This window comes from Scomber scombrus, chromosome 4 (assembly GCF_963691925.1).
Source record: "Scomber scombrus chromosome 4, fScoSco1.1, whole genome shotgun sequence".
Lineage (NCBI taxonomy): Eukaryota > Metazoa > Chordata > Actinopteri > Scombriformes > Scombridae > Scomber > Scomber scombrus.
Window position 1 is genome coordinate 7,710,890 of NC_084973.1, and position 22,730 is coordinate 7,733,619.

The 22,730-nt window shown below is 42.3% G+C and overlaps 1 protein-coding gene across 11 annotated transcripts in view; it reads right to left on the reverse strand.

Moving 5' to 3' along the window:
- The window catches only part of fbrsl1 (fibrosin-like 1), a 283,201-nt gene extending 264,473 nt beyond the window's left edge, over window positions 1-18,728 (reverse strand). For 5 of the 11 annotated variants that reach the window (XM_062418353.1, XM_062418354.1, XM_062418352.1 and 2 more), the window contains exon 1: window positions 18,188-18,620. In XM_062418353.1, the coding sequence (XP_062274337.1) occupies window positions 18,188-18,490 (303 nt within the window). In that variant the 5' untranslated portion in view covers window positions 18,491-18,620. Of the gene's footprint in view, window positions 1-18,187 lie in introns of all 11 variants that reach the window. The other 6 variants (XM_062418355.1, XM_062418362.1, XM_062418359.1 and 3 more) reach the window with 2 other exon arrangements.
- Between the last annotated feature and the right edge of the window lie 4,002 nt (window positions 18,729-22,730).

The window sequence follows — 22,730 nt, forward strand, 5'->3', positions numbered from 1 at the left end:
GTAATAGAATTTGATTTTGGTGAAATTTGTTGGTTGCTGCTCTTGGCTCCAACTTTCATTTCAGCAAAAGTGATATCTGAGATTTCTACCATTACAAAGTTCTTTCCATCATGCTTTTAGACATAACTATGATTCTCCACTCAACTGCTGGTAGGAAAGCCAAATATCCAAGTCATCTGCTTAACAGCCCAGAATTTATGTTTATATTTTGTGGGACGATGAAATCCAGATGACAAATAATAAACAAAGCATAATTATTCAGCGTTGGCATTGCTTTGGTTGTCCACAGAGTAATTCATAGTTATTATTATGATGCTTCTCATTATTGTTTTCATTATTACTGGCTCTAGATCTGCATATTACATTGGCTCACTGTACCTCGTCTGGTAGTATTTCTATATGGGTGTAATCCACTGTTATAGCCCTGTGAGCGTGGGATGATGCCAGTGTTTCCCTGCCTGGCCTGCATTCCAATTAGAGGCTGAATAACAGCCAGGCAAGGAAATGTTTTCAGAAAGGAGGGTCGGGAGAAGGGGGGGATTTGTTTTTTTTTCCTCTGGAGCAGAGGATGACCTGACGGAGAGACGGCCTATTATATACACACACGTACTGATACACATATACAAATACACTTGGCCTCAGGTTAGAGCTATTTATTGTTCGTACGCCTCGGCCATTTCACGGTGACATGTATCTACAAGCAGGGGAACTATCGGCGGTCTCGCTGCTCAGCGCGCACTGGTGCAGTGTTCGGTCTGGAGTTGATGGGGACCCATTATGTGGCCGACCCGCTCTGAGGCCACAGCTGATTTGAAACCATTTAAAGTGTGCCGCATTGCCAGTTCTAGGTGAATGTGTGATTAATGACGGTCATGAAAGTGGCTGTGCTGCACATGTGTACACCCCCCCTCCCCTCATTCGTGTTGGCAGCTTAAAAGAAAAAAGAAGAATGACAGTAGGTTAAGCTTCATTTGCTAGCCCACCAGTGCTACAATATGCAATGTCAATGTCTTGTCAGTGTTATTGTTAGTCATAATGCCAGACCACATTCCCCACAAGCCACACTGGTTAGCCTTAACTGAAGAAAATGAATATGTAACATGTGATTTATCCATTGACGTACCACTCCACTATCCATATTCACTAGAAAACCAGCAGTGGAGGAGCCATTCTGATACCACCATACATGAATACTTCATTACTAGTAAAATCCTGAGATTGAAAGTATTACTTAAGTTAAAGTACAGATGTTTGATGTGTTATAGCCTATACAGCTATGAAAAATGGTACATGTGTAACTGTATGAATGTATAAATAAATACATTTGAGAGTAAAATGACAAAAAAATCTTATTGTATTGCATCCTGTATGAACAAAATGTATTTAAAGTATCAAAAGTAAAAGTAGTCATGATGCTTTGGTGGCTTAACTGTATGGTTTACTGCTTTACTGGAAAAGTCAGAGAATGAAGGCGGCAGCCATACATGTGTTTGTTTTACCAGTAATTGATCCAGATGTAAGATGTTTAGAGTGTGAGTTATACACTTAAATGTGAAGTTGAGTCACATGTGATTTCCTTTGTATCTGTAGTATATTTATAATTCATCATCAATACTAAGAACGGTGAAGTCAAGTCCATTCAACAGTGTGCAACTCTAAAACACAATGCACTGACTTAGCACATACTTAGCATACTCAGTACATTAGAGGAAGAGGAACTAGCAGTTATGATTAGAACTGTATCATTTCAATATTGATGTATTATTATCACAGATGCATTCATGTGTGAACAGCATTGTAAAGTTGTAGCTACTCAAATTTACATACTGTTGTATGAGTAGTAGAATCTATAATATGGACTGTATTTTATATGCATTTTTATATGTACATGTATATATGTTTTACTGTAAAAGAAAGTAGCTGCCAGATAAAACTACTGAAGTAAAAACTATACAATGTGTGCTACTGAAATGGGATAGAGTAGAAGTTTAAAGTAGCAGAAAACGCAAAGTCAAGTAAAATATATCAATATTAAATGAAATGCTTAATTGTACTTCATCCTAGTTTGCACTAGTATTAAATACACTAGACCCTGCTAGGTAGGTAATAAGAGCTAAATGGGAAGAGACTTATTTTCCTCTGGTAGTAAGACTACACAGAGAACAAGCGGGGGGAAGCACGAGGGGGATAAACAGTTCATCTTGTTTGAATAAATGTCTTCAGGCATCCAATTCCATTGAAGCTCTATCTCAAGACTGTAGCACAGCATTGTATCTTTGCAGGTTCAGTCAGAGTCACCATTAACCGTGCTGTTGTTAATGACTCACTGGCGGGAGGAAAGAAAAAAAAAACTATTCACAGCTTTTATTCCCTACTTTATACATCTAGTGCTTGAGCATCAACATGTACATGAGAGGCGGTGTGTTTGTCAGCCTTCCTTTGTCTACCAGTGTGTGCGTGTTTGTGTTTGTGCGTGAGAACCACACTGCAGTCAGGATGTCTGCTTTTAGCCGGTCGTTGTAGGCTGATTAACTTTGACAGCCTGCCTCTCAGACCCACCACAAACACAAGCAGTAAAGAAACCAGGCAGCGTTTCCACCGCAGGAGGAGAGTCTGCCCATGTAACCTTGTATAGTTCCTTTCCAGATTTTGCTCATTCTAACAATTAATCCAAAACTAAACTTAAAACACTCTACTGACTACTAATTAAAACTACCAAAACGCTGAAAGCAGGATTTCCTAGCTTTACATGGCTACAAAAAATAAAAAGATACTGTGCTGACATGCTAGAATCCTGCCCTATAAATCAGTAAACTGTTAGTATTTCGCATACCAACTGGAACAGAACCTGACTGAGGCAGCTTTGGATGCTTGTGGGTGGCCACAATGATTACCATAGCAGCAGAAATCTTTTAACGTGATGTCAGGTTTAACAAACCAGCCAGTCTGGTGTTCAATTGTTCCGAAAAAGAGACACAATATGTTTGAAATTATGGAGTCTGGCATTCCTTAGCAGGCGAGTATTGTGGAATACAATAATTATTGAGTTTTGGGATGGATTATGCCATCAGAATGATCAATCCAGCTGGTACTTCTTACAATAGGTCAGCTTTTCCATGTGTTAAATTGTTCTGTAGATATGGTTTGTCACGGGAAAATAGGGTTGTATTAGTTATCTTGCTTGTGTTACCTATCTGGCTAATTACCAGATATCAGACAACTTGTATTGCTGATGGAAGACAAATATGTATGGTAAAAAAAAGACCCTTCATACTAAACTAAAGCAGCCTCAGTCTGCTGCTGTGTTTTGCAGGAATCTCCAGAGTCAGAGCACTGCAGGTTGTTTATCTTGTTTGACTTAACATTCTGAAACCCCTGCTGATATTCATCTTTTATTATGTTTAAGGAAAGCAGAAAAAAGGAACGGGGGAGACGGGGGGATTTAAAGCATCTAAACTAATTGGGATGGCATGCAGGCATGAAATATAAACTCTGAAAAACGATGGACTTTTTTTCTCTTTTCTATCTTTATTTAAGAGCGTGGTCTTACAATTTGAGAGCATGGTTTATTGATTTCACGTTCACATTTTGTAATTCTTTCCCTCCAACCCTGCTCTCACACTCAAATAACCTCTGCTTATGTTTATATTTGTTGTGCTTTGCTCAAACTGTATGCTTGCACTCAGATATATTGTTGCTTGCACAGATTTCCTGCTTCCAGCTCTTCCCCTCACACTCATGCTGCTTCTGTGCACTCGTGAAACATCTGCTTTCGGATTGTTTGTGCAAATCCACCAACCAATAGAATGCCAGGTGTGGTGTTGATCTCTACCTCCTTGTGGGTGCCTTAACTTAACTTATTGCAGAGTCAGGGTGAGCAGTTACTCTTTAACCGGGTTCATCCATTCCTGCCTGCCAGGTCTTTATTAAATGTAATTCGCTTGCTTTCTTTACAACTTTTGGAATAAAAGGACAGTTAATATATATACCAGCACCTGTACTTTTTTACTATAATAACTACATATAATAATAGCTTTATAACACTTCGGCCCCCTGTCAGTGGGCTGGACCACAAGGACCACAAGTACATTTTTATTTTAACGGTGCGATTACTTCCTTCACATTGAATTGATCAAGTCCTATTTGCAGCATGACAATACATCCATGATAATATGCTTTCAAGTGGCTTTCTACTGTCTGAATGTGTTGTCTGGTTACTTTTACTGTTGGTACTTTTCCCATTCCTAAACAATAAAATACAGATTTTTTAAAAAAGGAACACAGTCACGTTCATTTCGTTGTCAGTTGCCAGGCAACAGTGTTCACTTAAAGCATAACACTTGAAAGCCAAGCGTATTATCAATGGATGTGTAAATCAATAGATGTAATGGATGAAAAAATGCTCCCTAAAATCAATTAAATCGCAGCAATTAAGACTTGTATTTGACGGTATTGTGCAACCTTCCACTAATCACTATCTCCTCCATTCGATCATAAACGAGAAAAGACTTTCTACAGTCTTTTTCACTGTGTATGCAGATAAGTAATAGACGGCCTCCAGTCCTCTTAACAATGTGGTATCCACAGCTAGAGCCCGAGGCTGGACAAAGCAGATGGAGGAACAGGTGAGGTAGCAGTGTGTGCTCCTTCCCAACAAGAATGAAGGGAACACGGAGGTGCAGTTAACAACAGTGCACACAAACTGCACAGAGACAGAGTAAAAGACAAAGAAACAAATAGATCATTAGAAGATATTAACTTGTAGATTTGTTGCTGCTGAAGGAGGTCAAGAGTTTGTACTGTGGTGTAATATGAATCATGTTAAACTAAGTCTCATTTCTTGAACTAACAACTGTTCATAAGCAAACTGTCAAAATAATTACAGCTGAAACCAAGTTGATCTACAGAAAATTTATTGCCAACTACTTTGATCATTGTATTAATCGTTCGAGCCATTTTTCATCAAAAAATGCCAAAATTTCACTGGTTCAAGTTTGTCAAATGTGAGGATTTGCTGCTTGTAAGGTTTTGGATTCCTATTTCAGACAACAAAACAATCTGAAAACACCACTTTTCTGGGCTCTCAGTAACTGTGATTGTTACTTTTTTTCCTTTTCTTACTTTTTCTGACATTTTATAGACCTTTATCAAAAAACGCGGCACAAATCAGACTACAATTTGAGCACTGAAGATAGATTCTAAGAGTGAGACGAGATAACAAATAGAAAGAAAAGTTTGGCATGAAACAAGAAGAAAGAAAAGGAACTAGAGAGTTACAGTATAAAAAAAAAAAACAACAGCCCAAACTGCAGATTGTTCACTTGACAGCAGGGGAATAACCACATCCAGCTCTCTAACAGGTTGCTTTTGTGAACACGTGCTTTTCTCTCCCCCCTTCTATCTTTTTTCACCCTCGCTTTCCTCGGCTCTGACAAGCTTTCACTTGTGCTGGTTTTGAACAGAAACACCATTGTGCCTTCTGCTCCAAACAATGCCTGCTGTTTTGCCGAAGGGCCCGAAAACACACATTTGCTCACTTTGCCCCCTTTGTCTGCTGCGGATTCTTGTCATGGATCTCGTTGCAAGGCCAGTAAGTAAGTACGGCGGGTTAGCCCGGACTGGTTCATGACACCTCTAAAGCATGTCACTATGTCAAGTGGGTAGTATGTTTTTTTAAGTGCTTTTGAGCAAGAGCCTGAATACCTTCCAGCTCTGGAGGTGTTTGATTTTCCTGTTGACAGCAGGGGAAAATAATAAAACTTCCCCCTCTGAAAGATCAATACATTACCGTGGTCTTGTGGCGCCGCTTAAATCATAACACAATATGACTTGTTTTTAACGGAGCAGCAATACCTTCCACTGCATCGTATGGGGGAAGGCTTTCGTCATAAATAAACCACTGCTGGGAAAGGAGCACTGTACCTCTATGCGGCTCCACAGCAGTACGTCTCTATTCAACCACAGCGCAGACATGTAGACGCAGTCGAGCCTGACCTCGGGTTTTTAACATGCCTGCCTGCAGCTACAGAGGCTAGCGCAGGCCTCCAGAGGTATGCGACCCTCAGTTACATTTATAGTCTTTCGGAGCAGATAAAGGTAATGCCCCATGCTACCAAAAAATGACTGGAGGCTACTAGAAATAAAGGTTTGTTCTGCCGGTCGTAAAACGCAACGTTATGTCATATCAGTCAGCAGGAGAGAGGAAACTGATGGAGGAGAGGCACGGGGTAACACTCATTCATACGTTTAAAAGACTTGCTTACCTCATCTGTATCGTTTGAACAAGTTAACTTATTGTCTACGACTTGAACTCATGCAGAGTGTCGTTTTTCGTCCAAATTTCTGGATACCTCAGAGCATTTTATGTCTTTTTCCCTCTACTGAGAGTTTATGACGATGTTGAATGTGACAGTTGTGCTGCTCGCTGAATGACTAAATGACTGACTTCATAACTTAGTGAGTGACTGACCGGCTTACTGACTAGCTGAATAAATGGCAACTGATTGCCTGCTGACTTATTTATTGATTGATTGACTGACTAGCTGAATGAATGAAAGCTTGACGGACTTATTCGGTCGCCCCTGTTCTGGGTGACGCACATACACACAAACATACAGTATATACACCCACCCCACCCCCCTCTGTGTAGCCTGTCAGTGTTTGTAACCGTTTTCCACCTCTTGCATTATTGTGCAAATTGAAACGCCAAGGAGAGCCATTCACACACAAACAGAGGACCTTGTGGTGTGTGTGTGTTGTGTGTTTTTCTGATGGGTGGAAGAGGGGGCTGCCTCTCTCTCTCTCTCACTCTCCATTTCTTGGCAGGCAGGGGAGGGGGGGGAAATATGATTATCCAGCGGGGGAATTGTTTCATCAACACCTGGAGCAGATAAATGAAAATAGGAGGATTTATGTACTGAGAACAAGCTTACCTCTGCTGCCAGGAAGCAATTAAGCAGGAAGCTGGAATACTACCCCCCTGTACTCCCTCTTTCTTTCTGCCACAACATCGCTTTCCAACTCTCTACCTTTTCCCCTTATTGTTTCTCCTCTCCGTGTGCCTGTGCCTGCTCATTTTTGCTTTTGTTTTTAACACCAGAGGGACATTTGAATGGCGAGCCTTGGGGACTTGTGAGGGAGAGGGATGGTATTCATTCCCTACAAAGTGCCTCATTAAAGGCTGATAACAGAGTGTTGGGATCTCATTTGACTCTGCGTTGGGGGTAGCGATGGGCGCTCACCTCCTGCCTAGCCGCAGATAGGCAAAGCGGCTCGTCCCGCCTACATGCTGTGACCTCTGAGACGAACAGAAATGTAATCATTGGAGTCTGTCCAAGAAAGCGGTGTGATGCTTATGTGTTCCTTATCCGTGCAGGTTGACACAAACGTTTCACTCGAGAGCCCTCGCCGTGTGTTCGTTAGCTTCTGGAGAGTTGCATCTGCAGTACTGGTGATGTGAAACCACAGCAGATATTGTAGACTGATGCATGTGCAACAAAAACAAGATCTCGAAAATTCAATGGAGACCTTTTATATTGAGAGTTAGACATTTTGGGCGAGCTACACAACCTGAACCTGGTTAGAGTTCAGGTTTGGGTCTAAACTCAGTGCATGCCAAGCCTCATATCACGTCTCCCCCCACCCCCCCACCCCCCCTCTGTGCAGCTAGAGGGCTACGCATGTAATCATAGAACTGGAGCTGAGTCCAGGTAACTATTTATGCTTAACCGGCATGCACATTACATAACAGGCAAGAGGAGTTTTATCCACCCATGCTTTTTCCTCCTGCCTGTTCTTTAAGGGCCGGCCTTTATCGGAGACCCGGCGTTTCAATCGACTCCCGCCTTTCACTCGATGAAACAAGGTAATACGTACAAATCATGACATCAGCACGACTATAAATAGAGCGGCACTTGAACTCCACGCGGCTAACGCAGCTGCTGCACTTGCAGGCCGAGAGATGTGGAATGCAAACAGTAGCTTGGCAGAGATCTGTTTATGTTCTCTCACTTCTTATACGCTCGCCTGTTTTCTGTATTGACTCAACAACTGGCCTTGTGCTTAGGCTGCGTGCATGTGTGTGTGTATGTGTGTCTGTGTGTTTGTGTAATTTTGATGTCATTCCACGCCTTGGGTAAAGCCTCGCTGGCTCTAAAGGTGCGTGTCCTCGTTTCAGACGCGCTGACAAAGTGGCCTCTCTGAAATGAGCTGTGTGGCCTGTTCGCAAGAGACGGGAGCAGATGCATTTTACTGCCTTTGATCTGGTGGGGAAACAACCTGCGGAAGAAAAAAAAAGAAGAGAAAAACAAATAGAGAGAGAATTTGTCTGAGGATATTATTTGCTGTCCGTGCAGTATACATGAGGAGAGAGGCGTCAAAGTGACAGGGGGGTCGACAGGGGCGAAGAACAGAGGAGTGGAACTCTCGACGATACTTTTCTTTGGAAGATATGCCAGCTGGATCTCACTGTGGGTGAGAGAGAAGCTCATCTTTGCCCCTGCAGGTTTTTTACGACGGCGGTTATGTTACATATGCCTTATTATATATCTCATTATATTTCAAACACATTCTCCCTCTTCACTCTGCTGAGCACATAGCCTGCAACATTGACTTTCATAGACGATCAGAGTATTCATAAAGTGAGTGACTGTCAGAGCTGGCAACAGGTCAAGCCTGTTAAAAAACTAATGATATCTTAAACAGAAGCATACAAAACTGCAGGTAGACTGATGTGTGAAATCTGCTTACTCTGGAACTCAGGTCTGCAGTTACGCAGACCTGAGTTCTAATACAATTTTTTAAAAGAGGTTCTTGCGGAGAAATAATACAGGAGGTTTTTAATGTTTCCCCTATAATTTCACATTGGCAGCCTCAAAAAAGCCTTGAAAACAGCATGCAGGCCACAAGACACTCCACTAAAACCCTACTATGATTCTACTTCAAAAGCTACTATAAAAATAACTATTAATAATTCAAGGATAGGTTGTAAATATGATACGACATGCCGTTTGTATATTGAAAGACTTATGGGCGGCTATAATTATTCCTTGTCTCCGTAACGGCAATGAAGCGACCCCTTCGTAAAGGGAGTCCGCTGTAAAAGATGAGGGGGGGATCAAACCCTTGTTTCATATTTCAAACATCAACCAAATATAATATCAAGGTGTCAGCAGTCTTAGCCCAATTGAGTAGTTATTGACTCTTCCTGATGATTGCAGGTCCCTAAAATGCACTGTCCGTCTGTATGTTTGCTGACTTTGTAAAATGTGTTTGCTTTGTAATGCTAGCTTGTCACTCAAGTTGTTGAATGGACAGCACACAATTAGACTGGATGTCGCCGGCTGGAAATGCACTCATTCAAAGAAATTCTCTGTTAGTTGTAACTCATTCAAACTTGAATTTTTTTTTTTTTTTTTGGGGGGGGGGGGGGGGGGGGACTGTCAGCCTTATAGTTGAAACATAGCATTTTAAACTTTTTTAACATTAAATAGAAGCCCGAGCATAAGCATGATAAGCCTATATGCCTCTTTCCTGTATGAAAACAAGTTTTTTTCTTTGTTTAATTATATAGACTTTATATAGATATTATATAGTGTCCAGTAAGGATCAAGTCAGTTGAAAGGTTAAGCACTGTCCTAACAAAAGGAAACAGAAAAACATCAACACATCCCTTCATGTCAAAAGCTGATATCCAAGCTTGATTGAAAGGGTGACAATAAGGTCTGATACAGTGTCAACCCTCCTGACACACAAGCCATTCACTTTCCATGAGTGCGGATTGTCGCCAAGGTGCTTCACTTCCACGGGAAAACCGAGTGTGGCAGCTCAGGCAAACTGTCATCCAGACAGTGAATGGAACAGAAGTGGCAACGGGAAAGAGAAATTCCACATTGCATAACCGCCCTCTTATCTAAGTCTCTATTATCTTGGCCATGGCTTGTTATATGGCTGCCAAAGCTATCACACACACACAAAAAAAAAAAAAAAAAACACTGAAGCAACAGCCCTTATTTGGCTTTGCTCGCACCCGCACAAACACACGGGTAGATAGAAGAGGCTAAACGCTGCGAACACAATCAAAACACCGACAAACAATGAGCTGTAATAAATTGCACGCTAACATATCAGCCGTATCTTATTTCAGACAGAGAGCCGAGTGCTGAGCAATTATTGTCGGCATCACTTGGCCTATAAAGACTATTCCCCTCAGAGCTGGTGTTAGTAGCGAGTGTCGGTAGCAGAAGAGCATGTCGACAACTGTTAACGCTAATTGCTTTCGCACTGACAGTGATCTATTAAGAAAACATGCAGCAAGACTCCACGCGATGTCACGGCTGCGTGAGTCATGCCTTTTGAAAACGAAACCCTCCTTAAAAAACATGACCACATGGACCGGAGGCTGATGTGTAATCAGCACGGTGGTTTGATGACTTCAGGTTTGTGTGTGTGTGTGTGTGCCATGTTGCATTATCATCCCTGGACTTTATAAGAGTAACACATTTTATCATCTTAACTCACAGATTTAATGCAGTTAATTATTATATTTTACTCTTAGAGGGTTTGAAAGTCCTATGATGTCTTAATTGGCTGTTTTTGGGTGTTCTTTTTATTCAGAAATAGGTCAGATAGGTCTTAAAACGTTGAAATCTAACTTCATTTAATGACTAACCCTAACCCTTCAATCATGTAAAGCATCAGATATGCCTCATATTAAGATTGTTGTGCGACACTGAAACTGCAAAATGATTTTTTTTTTTTTTTCCCGCACGGCCAAGCGCACCACTTTATTGTTAAGTGTTCACCTTGGTTTCGGGAGAGCTTTGTTGAAATTGTTATTAATACTTTTCCCCCCGCACGCACACGACTCAGTAAGACCTGTCAACAGACCTTTGTGCTGACTGAGGCTGCGAGGCTGGAAAGAATGACCTACCCTTGCATGCAAACAAAATGTAAAAAAAAAAAAAGAAGGGATTCAAGTGATGTGAAGGACTATTCAGAAGCTCTTTCTTTGCTCTCTGTCAGCAAAGGACATAGCTAAAAAGGAAAAACAGCCATTACTTAATGAGCCACTTAAAGAGTGCCCTCTCTATTTAGGTTTCATTATTTTTATTGTAAATCCCTCACAGGCCCTCCGTCTGCTAGTTGTGGTTCATTCGGAGCTTCTGTGACCAAGTGCGCCATTATATATTAACCAAAATCACAGGGCTGGAAAATACCTCCACTGAATGACAAATATCATTACTATGAAGTTATCTCCAAATAACTCCTTTTACGCAAAATGCTCAAATGAAATGTCTTTTGTTAACATTGTTTAATAACACGCATTAATCAAGCAGTCGAGGAACCGGAGAGGGGTTATGAAAGGCAAAAAGAAGAGGGGCGAGGGGGGAGGGGGGGGGGCAAATCAGCAGTGGATAATTACCGGGGAACCTTCTAACAGTGCAGCTCCTAATCCATCGCAGGCTCTGGGACAGCATCTTAATCACAGCATAATTACATCCTGTCATTCACCGCAATGAAAACACTGAGACAGGAAGATGGAAGACAGCTCGGGACGGCGAGCAGGAAATGGATATATATGCCTACGACGAGCTACCCACGTGCTTTTTATGTGCCACTTAATATGTGTCAGTTATGTTGTACCGTCTGCACATTTTAGCAATTGCTCACCAGTCGCCGTACCTGAAAACAAAGAGGTTCTTTATTTCGGAGCTGTCGTAAAGGCCTGGTACATTCAGAATGTAGAGTGCTACCTCAAAATAGACAACTGACAGCGCTTCACAGAGGACTCTTCGGGGCCAGCATACATTTATTCCACCGCCTTCCGAAATATATCCAGGCGCTGCTGGCTGAAAGCCTTACAAATTAAGAAAATAAAGACACAGATAAGTCTTTTTTGCCTGGTGCCCTCAAGGGTTCGGAATAGAGCTTCTATATTTTTTGGTGCTGACTGAAATGTGTTTATACCAAAAGCTGGTCTGTCAGACACTTCTTATTTAAATCATACATTCACCAACTTTAGACAGTAATGAAGCTTTTAGCATAAGTTTGAGTACACTTCTCTGCATGTTAACACCACTAACTGTTGCTCAGTGAATTAAAGCTCAACACACAGTGCAAACACCAAAACCCATTTGTAAAAACATTGCTCCGCGGTGCTACTAGTGGTCAAAATCTACACAGGGTACCTTTAAACCACCGTACCTAATTCATCTCTCTGCTGTCATTTGCAGGCCGTCATCTGTCAGGACCTCGTCTTTTTCTAGCTCCCTAGGGGAGATCTCCGATTGGCTGCTATTTATAGTGCTCCATCCCTATAAATCAATCTAATCGACAGGGTTGACACCAAAATCGTTTCTCAAATAAATCCTCTGTGTTCTCTCCTTATCCTAAACTTGTGGTCTCTATCCAGAGAACATTTTACTAATGCAATGTTCTTATATAGCAACTGTACTTTTGTCTAATTAAAAAAAGGGTTTAGTAGAAAATACACATTCATATTCCTCAAAGGCCGGTAATAAAACAATATTAAAACTGGGCATTGTATCAGTACTAGCATCTAAACATCTTAAGTGATATCCAGCTCAAATGTCAATACAGAGTGATTTATTCATTTGATTCATTAACATCCTTAGTGCTGAAATAATTACTGGGTTAATTGATTAGTTGATCTACAGACTTTCAGACTGTTAGATGGCCACAACAAGCTATTTAATGGCATCTATTCTCAGGCTCTGGGAAATTGTGATTAGCATCTTTCAAATTTTATAGACTGAACAATTAATCTAACAGTTGAAAAAAATAATCAGCAGCCCTGAAGATCCTACATATATAGCACCAGTCAAAAGTTTGGACACACTTTCTCATTCAAGTGAATAGGAAGATGTATCCAAACGTTTGACTGGTGCTGTACATGGGTGTTACATGTGTTTTCTTAACCTCTCCCCTTCCTCATTTTAATGTTGGAAACCTGAAGCAAAAGCTGAAATATTTCTTCCTTACTTTACATTTTGTGTCACATAAATCCTCAATTCTTGAATATAGGTGAAGTTTTGTATAAACAGAGGGCTTTGAGAAAGTGATTGCTTCCAGATCACCACCAACACACTTCCACAACACACTAGAACCTTCCTTGCAATGATATATATTTAGGTTAGTGGTCGATGGCTCAGACAGATGAACAGTGAGAGTTCAATCCTGTGTTTGAGCTTGTGTACATATATGTGACGTGCATTTATCAGCCGTGCTGTCGCCTACAGTGTGTGACAGCTAGAGAGAGCCGGGGACGGAGGACGTCCCACTGGCATTAAGAAAGCTCTCTCCGTGGGATGCGTCAGCCAATGAGCAGCAGAGCCTCGGGGGGCTGCCTCGTTAATTAAAGCCGGAGTTGTTTGTCAGCGCCGGCATATGATGCACAGCACCATCACCGTCGGGGGAAAAAAGAGAAAACACGAAGCAAGATTGCTGCAACCCCTGCAACAAATCTGCTGCCTCACCATGGAAGCAAGACATCTTACTAAAGCAACCACTGCTGGAGCTTCCAGTGTCAGTATCAGTTTGCACTATGTTATTCAACCGGCAATCACACAGTGTACCAGCAGAGCAGAAGCACACAGCCCCCCCCAAAGAAAAGACTTACAAACTACCTAACATCAATCCTCAGAGAGCATCCTTCAGCCGAAACTGAGAAGGTGTTGATGCTACTAAGGTGGGCTTGTATTCATTAATTCTTCACGGTGTATCCGATGTTGTAATTTGACAGAAGAGTGCTCCAGAGTGTTGGCTCTACTAATGATGGCTAATAAGGAACACATGGCATTATATCAGTGAGTGCTAACAATGAGAACTCTATATCAGGAAACCCAGTAATGAATGTGATGGGACTCGAGTGCGAGTGCGGTTATTTTAGGAGAAAGCCTAAAAAATTCTTTCTGACGGGTGCTCCGTTTGAGGCCTTCGTCTTAGCACTTGATACTCAGAAACTTGTAACTGGAATGTTACTGGCTTAGATCCACTTAGCAGTTGGGAAAATACGGTTGGATAAAGCGGAGCAGCGACTCACAGCTTTCCCTAACAACTACCGTCCGGATCCCCTAGGGCAAAGGACTTAATTTGTCCATATTGCTGTGGTAGAGCTGCTCTGTGGCCAACAGCAGATGACGATTAGTGTAACTGTGTAAAAGAGGGCCACGCCGAGAAAAAAAAGAGCAAGCATGCTTAGCAAATCTCCTCTGGATAAAGGAAGAATGCACAACTTTGACAGACAGACTCCAGAGCTTCTACATATGAAAAGCTGTTTGTGTCAGAGTCCCCTGGCCTCTCAGCTTCCTGCCCTTGACACCGTTGTAATATCGCTAAATCAACTAAACCTAAATCCCCATTAGGGTGAATTTAGAAACTCATGCTGCGGAACGAAAAACCCAAACAAATCTGTAAATTCATGTTAAAGCAGATGAACAGAAGGATTGTGGATTAACGAGAGGGGATTTGCCACTCCGACGTCACTCACAGAGCAAATGGAGCAAATCAAACATCTTATTAATGCTGTGACAGATGGATAATTGTGTCATTTTATTATCTGCTCACTTGTTCGATACCCACGGAGAGAGTTCTGGAGGGTTTAAGCCGCGGCGGGTAATTGTTTTATAGCGCTGCTGTCAGGTGAAAAACCTTCTATCACTAGGAAATCAACTTCACAGCATTTGAGAAAATTCTCCTCAAACGCTCATTCTAAAATGCGGTAAATTTATAATGTGTTTTTTAGGAATAAGAGATGTAGAGAGTGATAGCTTAATCCTTCACTCCAAAACAGAAATATGAAAACCACTCAAATTGGACATACTAGGTTTTGCCTCCTCTCAAAGACCCACAATAGCAGATTGAGTGGTGGTTATTCTACTTGAATCATCACTGAATCATCCTTAACATTTCCCTATGATGAAAAGGTGCCCATGACAAAGCAGGGCTGCTTTGTTTGTACGGTTGATTTGCACAGGTACAGTAAGCGGCTTTCCTGTGAGAAACGAGGGGATTCAAAGCAAATAAACACGCCGTAATCAAATGCAGTCGCTGCTGCAAATTGCTTTCAGCTGTAATGAAACAGGTTACGGGAGCAGGCGAGACCACCGTAGCCTAAGCCTTCATCGAGGGAGCTTGATCCTATCAGTGCGGAGCTAGAATATCAACGGCGGCGACCGAGCGAGTGTGTTTAAAGTCGAAGTGCTCGGGGACAAACCCGTAAACCTCGGGCTCTTACCGACAGACTGTGGCAGCTGTGGCGCCCAAGTTACAGACTAAAATATATGACAGTCAGATGACGGTCACAGTAAACCAAAGGTGACACGGATTTTATTAAACATGCTCATCCTGCAGTGCTTTAGAGAACAGTGAAGGGCTTACACAGAGATTAAAAGAAACAAGATAGAGTAAATATTGGTATGTTGGCCATGTGGGCTCAGTGAACCCAGGGGGGGAGGGGATGGGGATGGGGATGGGGATGGGGATGGGGATGGGATATCCATGTTGGCAGAATGCTGATGAGACAGTAGCCCGACTGTATGGCCTGACATATACACAACCGTGCTGGCCATCAGTCACTTCGACGGCGGGGTCAAGAGGGCCACACGCTCCCACAGCAGAGGGTGCGCGAGTTTATCGGAGCATGATGCAGTAGGTCAGAGCTTCCCCGGCCAAAACGCTGTTGTGTCCTCCTCATAATTGATGAGCAATTAGCGCAGGTAGCGTAGGTCATGAGCTCCACTCATGCATACAGTAAGTAGGAGAAAGCATGAGTCATGACCTGATGGTGAGGCGTTTTCTGTGTGTACACATCTCAAAGATTGTGTTTCATTCCCAGCAAAGCAGCTTACTGACTGAAAACAAATATGATTAATACCATATTGTGTAGTATAAATTCAACACGTTTATTAGAAATCAAGCAGCAAACCATAAAAAAAACCTTCTCACCCCCTCATATGAATGCTAGATCCACCAATATCATTTAATAGGCACGTTCCATTCGCGTGCAAATCAAGCCATTTAGCAACAAGTAGCTGGCATGTGAGTATCATTTCACAGAGCCGTATGATGCCTCATTTGCTTAGCCCTGAAACATAAGCTTCTAAGGAGACTACACATATTTCTCTGTGTTCCTCCAACATAGATGTAGCACTTGAGAAAGAAAACTATTACTGCTTGAATGTACTGCATAAAACAAAAAAAATGGATAATTATTTAACTTAATTTCCCCTCAAACCCATCGTGGCAGCCAATTTTATTATGATAAAACATCCAAACAGCAACTGTTTTAGAAACAACCTGATTTACAACAACAAAGAGGTCTGTAAAAAGGAAACAGATGTGACACTTACAAACTAAAAATTGACCTATAACTGTATCAAACACACGGAGGAGAATAGACTTCCTAGAAGTCAACAGGTCATGGCGCTGTGTTTGACAGCAGTGGAGACACCAGCAGGCTTGCAGAAGATGCCAGTAGAAAGCACTTTGCCGCTATGACATCTTCAAAGTCTTTCACAGTCAGCAGCTGTCAGAAGTGGCAGCCGAGCGTCACATAAGGGCAGAAATCTTCATGATACAACATCGCAGTGCACTGCTCTCATGTAAATCTGCAAGAATGGGCACTGATATACACATTCTATGCACATTGGATAACATGTAACAAGTGTATCTTAGGTAAACACAGCTGTAGCATTCAAGTGGCACTTATGAGTTTATCCTGCTTCCTAGAACCTCTTATTCTCAGGTTTTATACTGTGTAATATTTCTCTAGTAGCTGCATAGTTAGCCTTCTTATATTAATTACAGGATTCCAATAGTTCTTGGTGATTAGGGTTTATGCTTTATCCCCCACCACCCTCTCCACCCCCTTATACACCCACTCTAAGTGCCATGAAGGGCCAGGCTAAATGGAATAGCAATATAATTACTGATGACCTGGGCAGGTTAAACTTGTTAACTGATGGAAGGGGAGGTGGCGAATTGATGATCAGCTCCAACTAGTGAGTAATTCTTCCCTTCAGGCTCTGATTGTGGATGCACCACTGGTTTATATTTCATGCAGAATTGTTCTGGCTACAAATCTGAATTCGACTATGATATTATGCTGAGCACTATGTAGGAGGCAAGAGTCGATCATGATTAATTCCTCGGCTGAGCCTACATGGGAGGTTGCCACTGAAATGAGGTGGCCTGTGGTATGATCCATGGGCTTTCAAATGAGGTCATCATCTTAAAATACACAGACCTCAGTGGACATGTAATATGTTAGCTATGTTTATTAAAGCCGCTGATTTATATTTCGACTACGTTGCTGCCATTCCCAGAGTGAGCCCTGGAAGAAAAAAAAAGAAAAAAACACACAGCCCTGCCTGCCTTGTCACTCACAGCCTCATGTCCCACAGGATGTAATGTTTTATTTGTTATTTGGAGTGTAATGAGATAACAGAGATAAGAGGATGTCACAAGAGAACCTCCTTTATAACTGAAAGCATTCCTGTAACATCAGACGTACCACAAAGTAGTGACAGAAACAAAGTTATCAGCACATGGTGTATCAGCCTGTAACAGATGACTGCTGCAGTAGGCAGTTTATCAAAGAGCAAAATGTCAAGAGTGCTCTGACAACTCATGGTGAATCAGAATATAAAACAATCTGAGCCAGAGACCATTTCTGACACAGCAGCACCGGTTTGTTTCCCTTACTAACCTGTACGCTGTCAGTGACTAACATCTCATTCATGAAGCCCTCAACTTGCAATATTCAGCAAACAGAGTTGTGTGCTGCAGTGGTTGTCAAACACCATTGTCATGCCAAGGACTAGACACTTTCAGTATTGAACCAATGCAGCTGTCAACAGCCTTGTGTGCTGACAATCAGACCAAGGATTGATCAGGGACACCTTGAGGGGGGGGTCTGAACCTGTGACAAGCTCTGATCTACACAATCAGATGATGAGAAGAGTCATCCCCATCTAGTACTAATTGGCGTCATCTCAAGTAAACTAGAGACAAATTGGACTAGTTCTCAGCTTGCTGGTGAGTGAGTGAGTGAGGGGCCTTGGAAGGACCCCCACTTTGAGAACCACTCCACTGATGAAGAACGCAGCACAAACACAAACACACAAACAACTGCACACAGGTAGGTAATGATCCGGTTCCTCCTTACCTCCAGACGGTCCAGGCTGATGAAACTTGTTATAGCAAATCCATCAATGATATCCTCCTCCTGTGAGCTGGACTCTCGTCTCTTCCGCCGGGGGGGACGAGGTGCTCTGGCAGCTGCTGCGGGGTGCGGCGCCTTTTTACCGGTCAGGGAGGCGGCGTCCCTCCCCGGACTGTGTCCCTCCCTGTCGGAGCAGGAGGAGTTGGGGTCGGGGCTGCGGGCGTCTCTGCTCCCTGCCTCCCGCAGCCTCCGCACCCTCTCCCGCTTGGACCGGCATCTCCGACCCTGCTTCAATTTCCCATCCATGTTGTCAGAAAGCAATCTTGCAGTGTCAAAAGAAATAGAAATAGAACTCCACAGTATAGGCGCTCGCCTGAACGCTCGCTGCACCGTGTAATAACAAATAACACACACTGGACTGAGGATTGTAGGTTGCGCTATAACGCTCTGTGTGTGCGTGTGTGTACGTCTATGTGTGTGTGTGTATGTGCATGTGTGTGCGTGTGTGTATAACAACGCAAATATAGCTTTATAACACGCGATGACCTTGAGTATAAACCTCCCCAATCTCCATTACGATAAGCAAATGTTCAAGTATCCCACACACAGGCGATAGAGAGAAGGCAAAAGCGACGAGGATCCACACGTTATTTTTGTCACGAATCTGCACTCTGTCGACGCTGTATCCGTGAAAGCAGGTGCAAAACGGCCAAATAGTTAAAATCCACGCATTACTCTCGCTTTGTAACTTTTTGTTGCATCGGAATAATAACAAGCGATGTTAAAGCCTAACCTCGCTGCATACCGCAGACAGCGCAGAGAAATCATGTCGCTGCCCGTTGTTGTTTTCCACCACCCCGATCCATGATCCAAGGCTGTCAAAATAAAGAGCTTGGGATACTATCCGTCCGGAACAAAACGAAAGCCGAGCAAGTATGTATCGATCGCTGCTGTGGGATGCGTGAATAATCCCGTCCGCGTTGAGTTTTAAACCATTGCCGATTCCTCACTGCGCTTCAGGGGTAAAGAATCCCAAGTCTGAGTGCTACTTATGCGCAATATTTCCTAAATGATCCGAACCGTCCGAATACGACAACCATCCAGTGTGTAATCAAACTCCATGAGGCAATGAAGCGGTCTATTCCAGTTTGGATAATGTTGAGTTTACTATAAATCCACTCCAGTCCGTCCCCTGGTTGCTCTTGTGGCTCAGTGGCTCATGGTATTTTCTATTCGCATAATAAGGCTTTGATAAGTGTCCTTAAAGCGACAGGAGTGATTAAAATCTCCTCTCCCCCCCATCTCATTCCCTTCATCCGAAATTAAGAGACACAGTCAAGCTTCAGAGAACCCACATAACTGACGTATTTCCGCCACCCCTGGCCTACAATTTACCATAGGAAGGAAGCTGGTGTAAGAAAAAAAAAAAAAGAGAGAAAAAAAAAAGGAAAAAATCATTCTCTCACACTGTCGGGCACAGTTTGTCACACACACTATTTTCGTCTGTCTGTCTGCCAGAGCTGATGCCACATCATGTGTTTCCCACTGAGTGTTGTTGCTGTCAGCGGGCTCACACACTCATCCATCAGGTTTTGACAACTTTTCCATTCTGACCAATGGCATGTTGGCCGTCATCATCAAACCATCTCAGTTCTCTCAGCAGCTCCAATTGGAAAGTGATATTAAATAGTTAGAATAACTCATCTGAGATATCGGTTGTCATACTTACCCTGCCTTGTGTGACCCATCTTTTTTTTTTTTTTTTTTTTTTTTAATCCAGCAGCAGGGTTGATGTGTTTCCCAATCTGCAGCGTGGGGACTTCCAGGGGGTCCCTCTGGGAGTTTAAGGGAGTCCTCTGAGAAGTAAAGCACAGTCTAATTTCTCTGTTATTTCAATCAGTCGAAATTAGGTCAATCGTGCAACAATTATTTTATAGTATAGGTTTCACTTCCCCTGCTGTGACTACACTGCTATAAAAACTGACAAGTATTCTCAATGTGTAGAAACAAATATCTTCTCGATGGATCTATTATCTAAATCTAATCAAAAGAGGTTGTGTCTGGGAGGTCCTTAATATGCTAAATGTTTCAACTATACAAGCTCTTACACATACTGCAGTCTATAACCTTGTAATCTGTATGCTATGAATCAGTTTTTAATGACAGAACCAATTAAATAATTCCTAAATTCTATAATGCCTTCTTACCTAAAGTTCCCCACATGAGTATAACCCTCAAAACTAAAATTCTTCCTGAACATTGTTGACAGTCTACTATTTAAATTGCAGGCATAGGAAACTTATAAAGTATAACATCCAGTTACAGATGTCAGGGAAGTGCTGCCTCCTTGGTAAATGCCTGGTTAGTATTTGCATAATGCTTTGCTTAACTGGAAACTCGCTCCAAGCTTGAATAAAGGAAGCTGTACTTTCTCGCTGGAGCTGTGAACCTGCCATCTTTTATGCCGTGTTTAATTCCTACTGAGATGATTTTAACTTTATCAGAGAGAATACAGCATGCTGTCATACTGGGTGGTCCATGAGAAAGTCATCATGTAGGAGAACCGTAAGGCCACCCATGTTAGATACCTTATGTGCTCATAATGTATTTTTAATTAGAGCATGATGAGGAATACAGTTACAAATGACAAGGATTATTACATAGTGTGACATACAGTAAAGTTAACACCCTGTATGATGAAAATACATGTTAATAGTTAAGCGCCTTATCCTACTGAGTCAGCAGCAACAGCTCATCCTATTGGCTATCTAATGAGATAACGCCTAACTACACTGTGATTGTTTGCAGTTCCCACTAGTAAGGCTGTGTTCCAAATCACATACTAATGTACTGCATACCCCTACCACTCCATCAGTATATAGTGTAGTATACTGCCTACTAAATGAACAATTAATTACACCAATAAAAGCAGACTGTACACACTGTATAGTCGAGTATACTTAAACAAGACAGCCTTGACTGAATTAATCACAACATTACAGGTCTGAACTGAATGAAGTAATATTTTTCAGTATAACTTTAAGGCAATTAAGAATTATTAAATATTTAAGTGTTAAATATTATTCCACATTATATATGTGAGCGTTTTTCCTCTTAACTGTACCTTAACGTTCTGGGTCCAGAGTACCTTCTGCTTCACATTCACTTGCCATCACTCTTAATTATTTTATCCAAGCATGCCTCTGACCAGCTGATGTGTGAGAGAACTTGCGGCGCGGAGACGAAGAAGGCAATGAGCTCCTCATCTGCGGTACATGATTCAGATGTACATGAATTTTGGATATCCCTCAGAAGTAACTATTAGCACATTATCTAGTTTCAGTCAGCTCACTCGGTCCCAGTATATTAATGTGATGTGAACAGTTGAGATCTCTCTTAAATTACAATCTCTTACAGTATCAGAACACTGACACTCATGAATTCATCTTTAAAGTGATCGTTAAATCTTCATGCATCAGACCCTTCTTAAATCTTAAAAAGTGAAAAAGGCCTCTTTACATTTTCATAGAAATTCATTTGTATCATTACCAGAAATGTATAATACATAAATAACTAAATCAGCTAAATAAGTAGTAATTGTAAATCATTTAATAGGCAAATCATAAGAATAAATAGTCAATCTAATTAATTACATAAATATCCTTTCATGGTTGGTGCAAGAGGGCCATAATGAAGGGTAGATTCTCATGTTCCCCCTCCTGTGCCTCTATTTAGGGGAAGGTGACCGTAGGACTTCCGTCTGTCAAGGTCAACAATGGAGAACCTAATACGTCTACAAGGAGGCGCTGACCATGGATGAGGCATTTGAGGTTCTTGTGTTTGCGTACTGGTTGGCCAGAGGCACATCCTACAGGGTTCTGTCAGAGGCCTTTGACATTCCCTCCACCACGTGTCATTCCAGTTCACCGGTTCAGCAAGGGCATCCAAGGTGTTTTCAGGAGGCTAATCCGCTTCACAAACAGGGATGAGTTGGAGGAAATTGGGGCTGGGTTCCAGCAGCTTTCAGCAATGCAGCAGTGAGCATAGATGGGTGCATTGTACCATCTGGGAGGTTTGCAGTGGACTACTTTAACAGGAAACTGTTGCACTCCATCCAGTTTCAAGCCATCTGAAACCACAAGGATTGCTTTCTGGATGTCCACATAGGCTTCCTTGGCTGTGTGTATGATGTCAGGGTCTTCAGTTGCAGCCCCTTCTATGTGCAGCAGCTTTACCCACCTCCAGGATGATGCCTCATTGGTGACAGAGGGTATTCCTGCTTGGCTCAACCCATTTGCCTCATGACCCCATTCCATGAGACTATTTGGAGGGTAGGTACAACACAAGGCTGACCAGGGTAAGGTGTGGGGTAGAGAGGGTAAATGGGGAGCTGAAGACAAGGTGGTGTGCCATCTTTCTGAAGAACAGAGTTGAAGCTGGAGTTTGTGTCAGAGATCATTATCCTCTTAAACTCTGACTCAGAAGTGGGGACATTTTGGAACCAGACGAAGGTGGTGATGGTGCTGACTGTGACGAAGCCAATGAA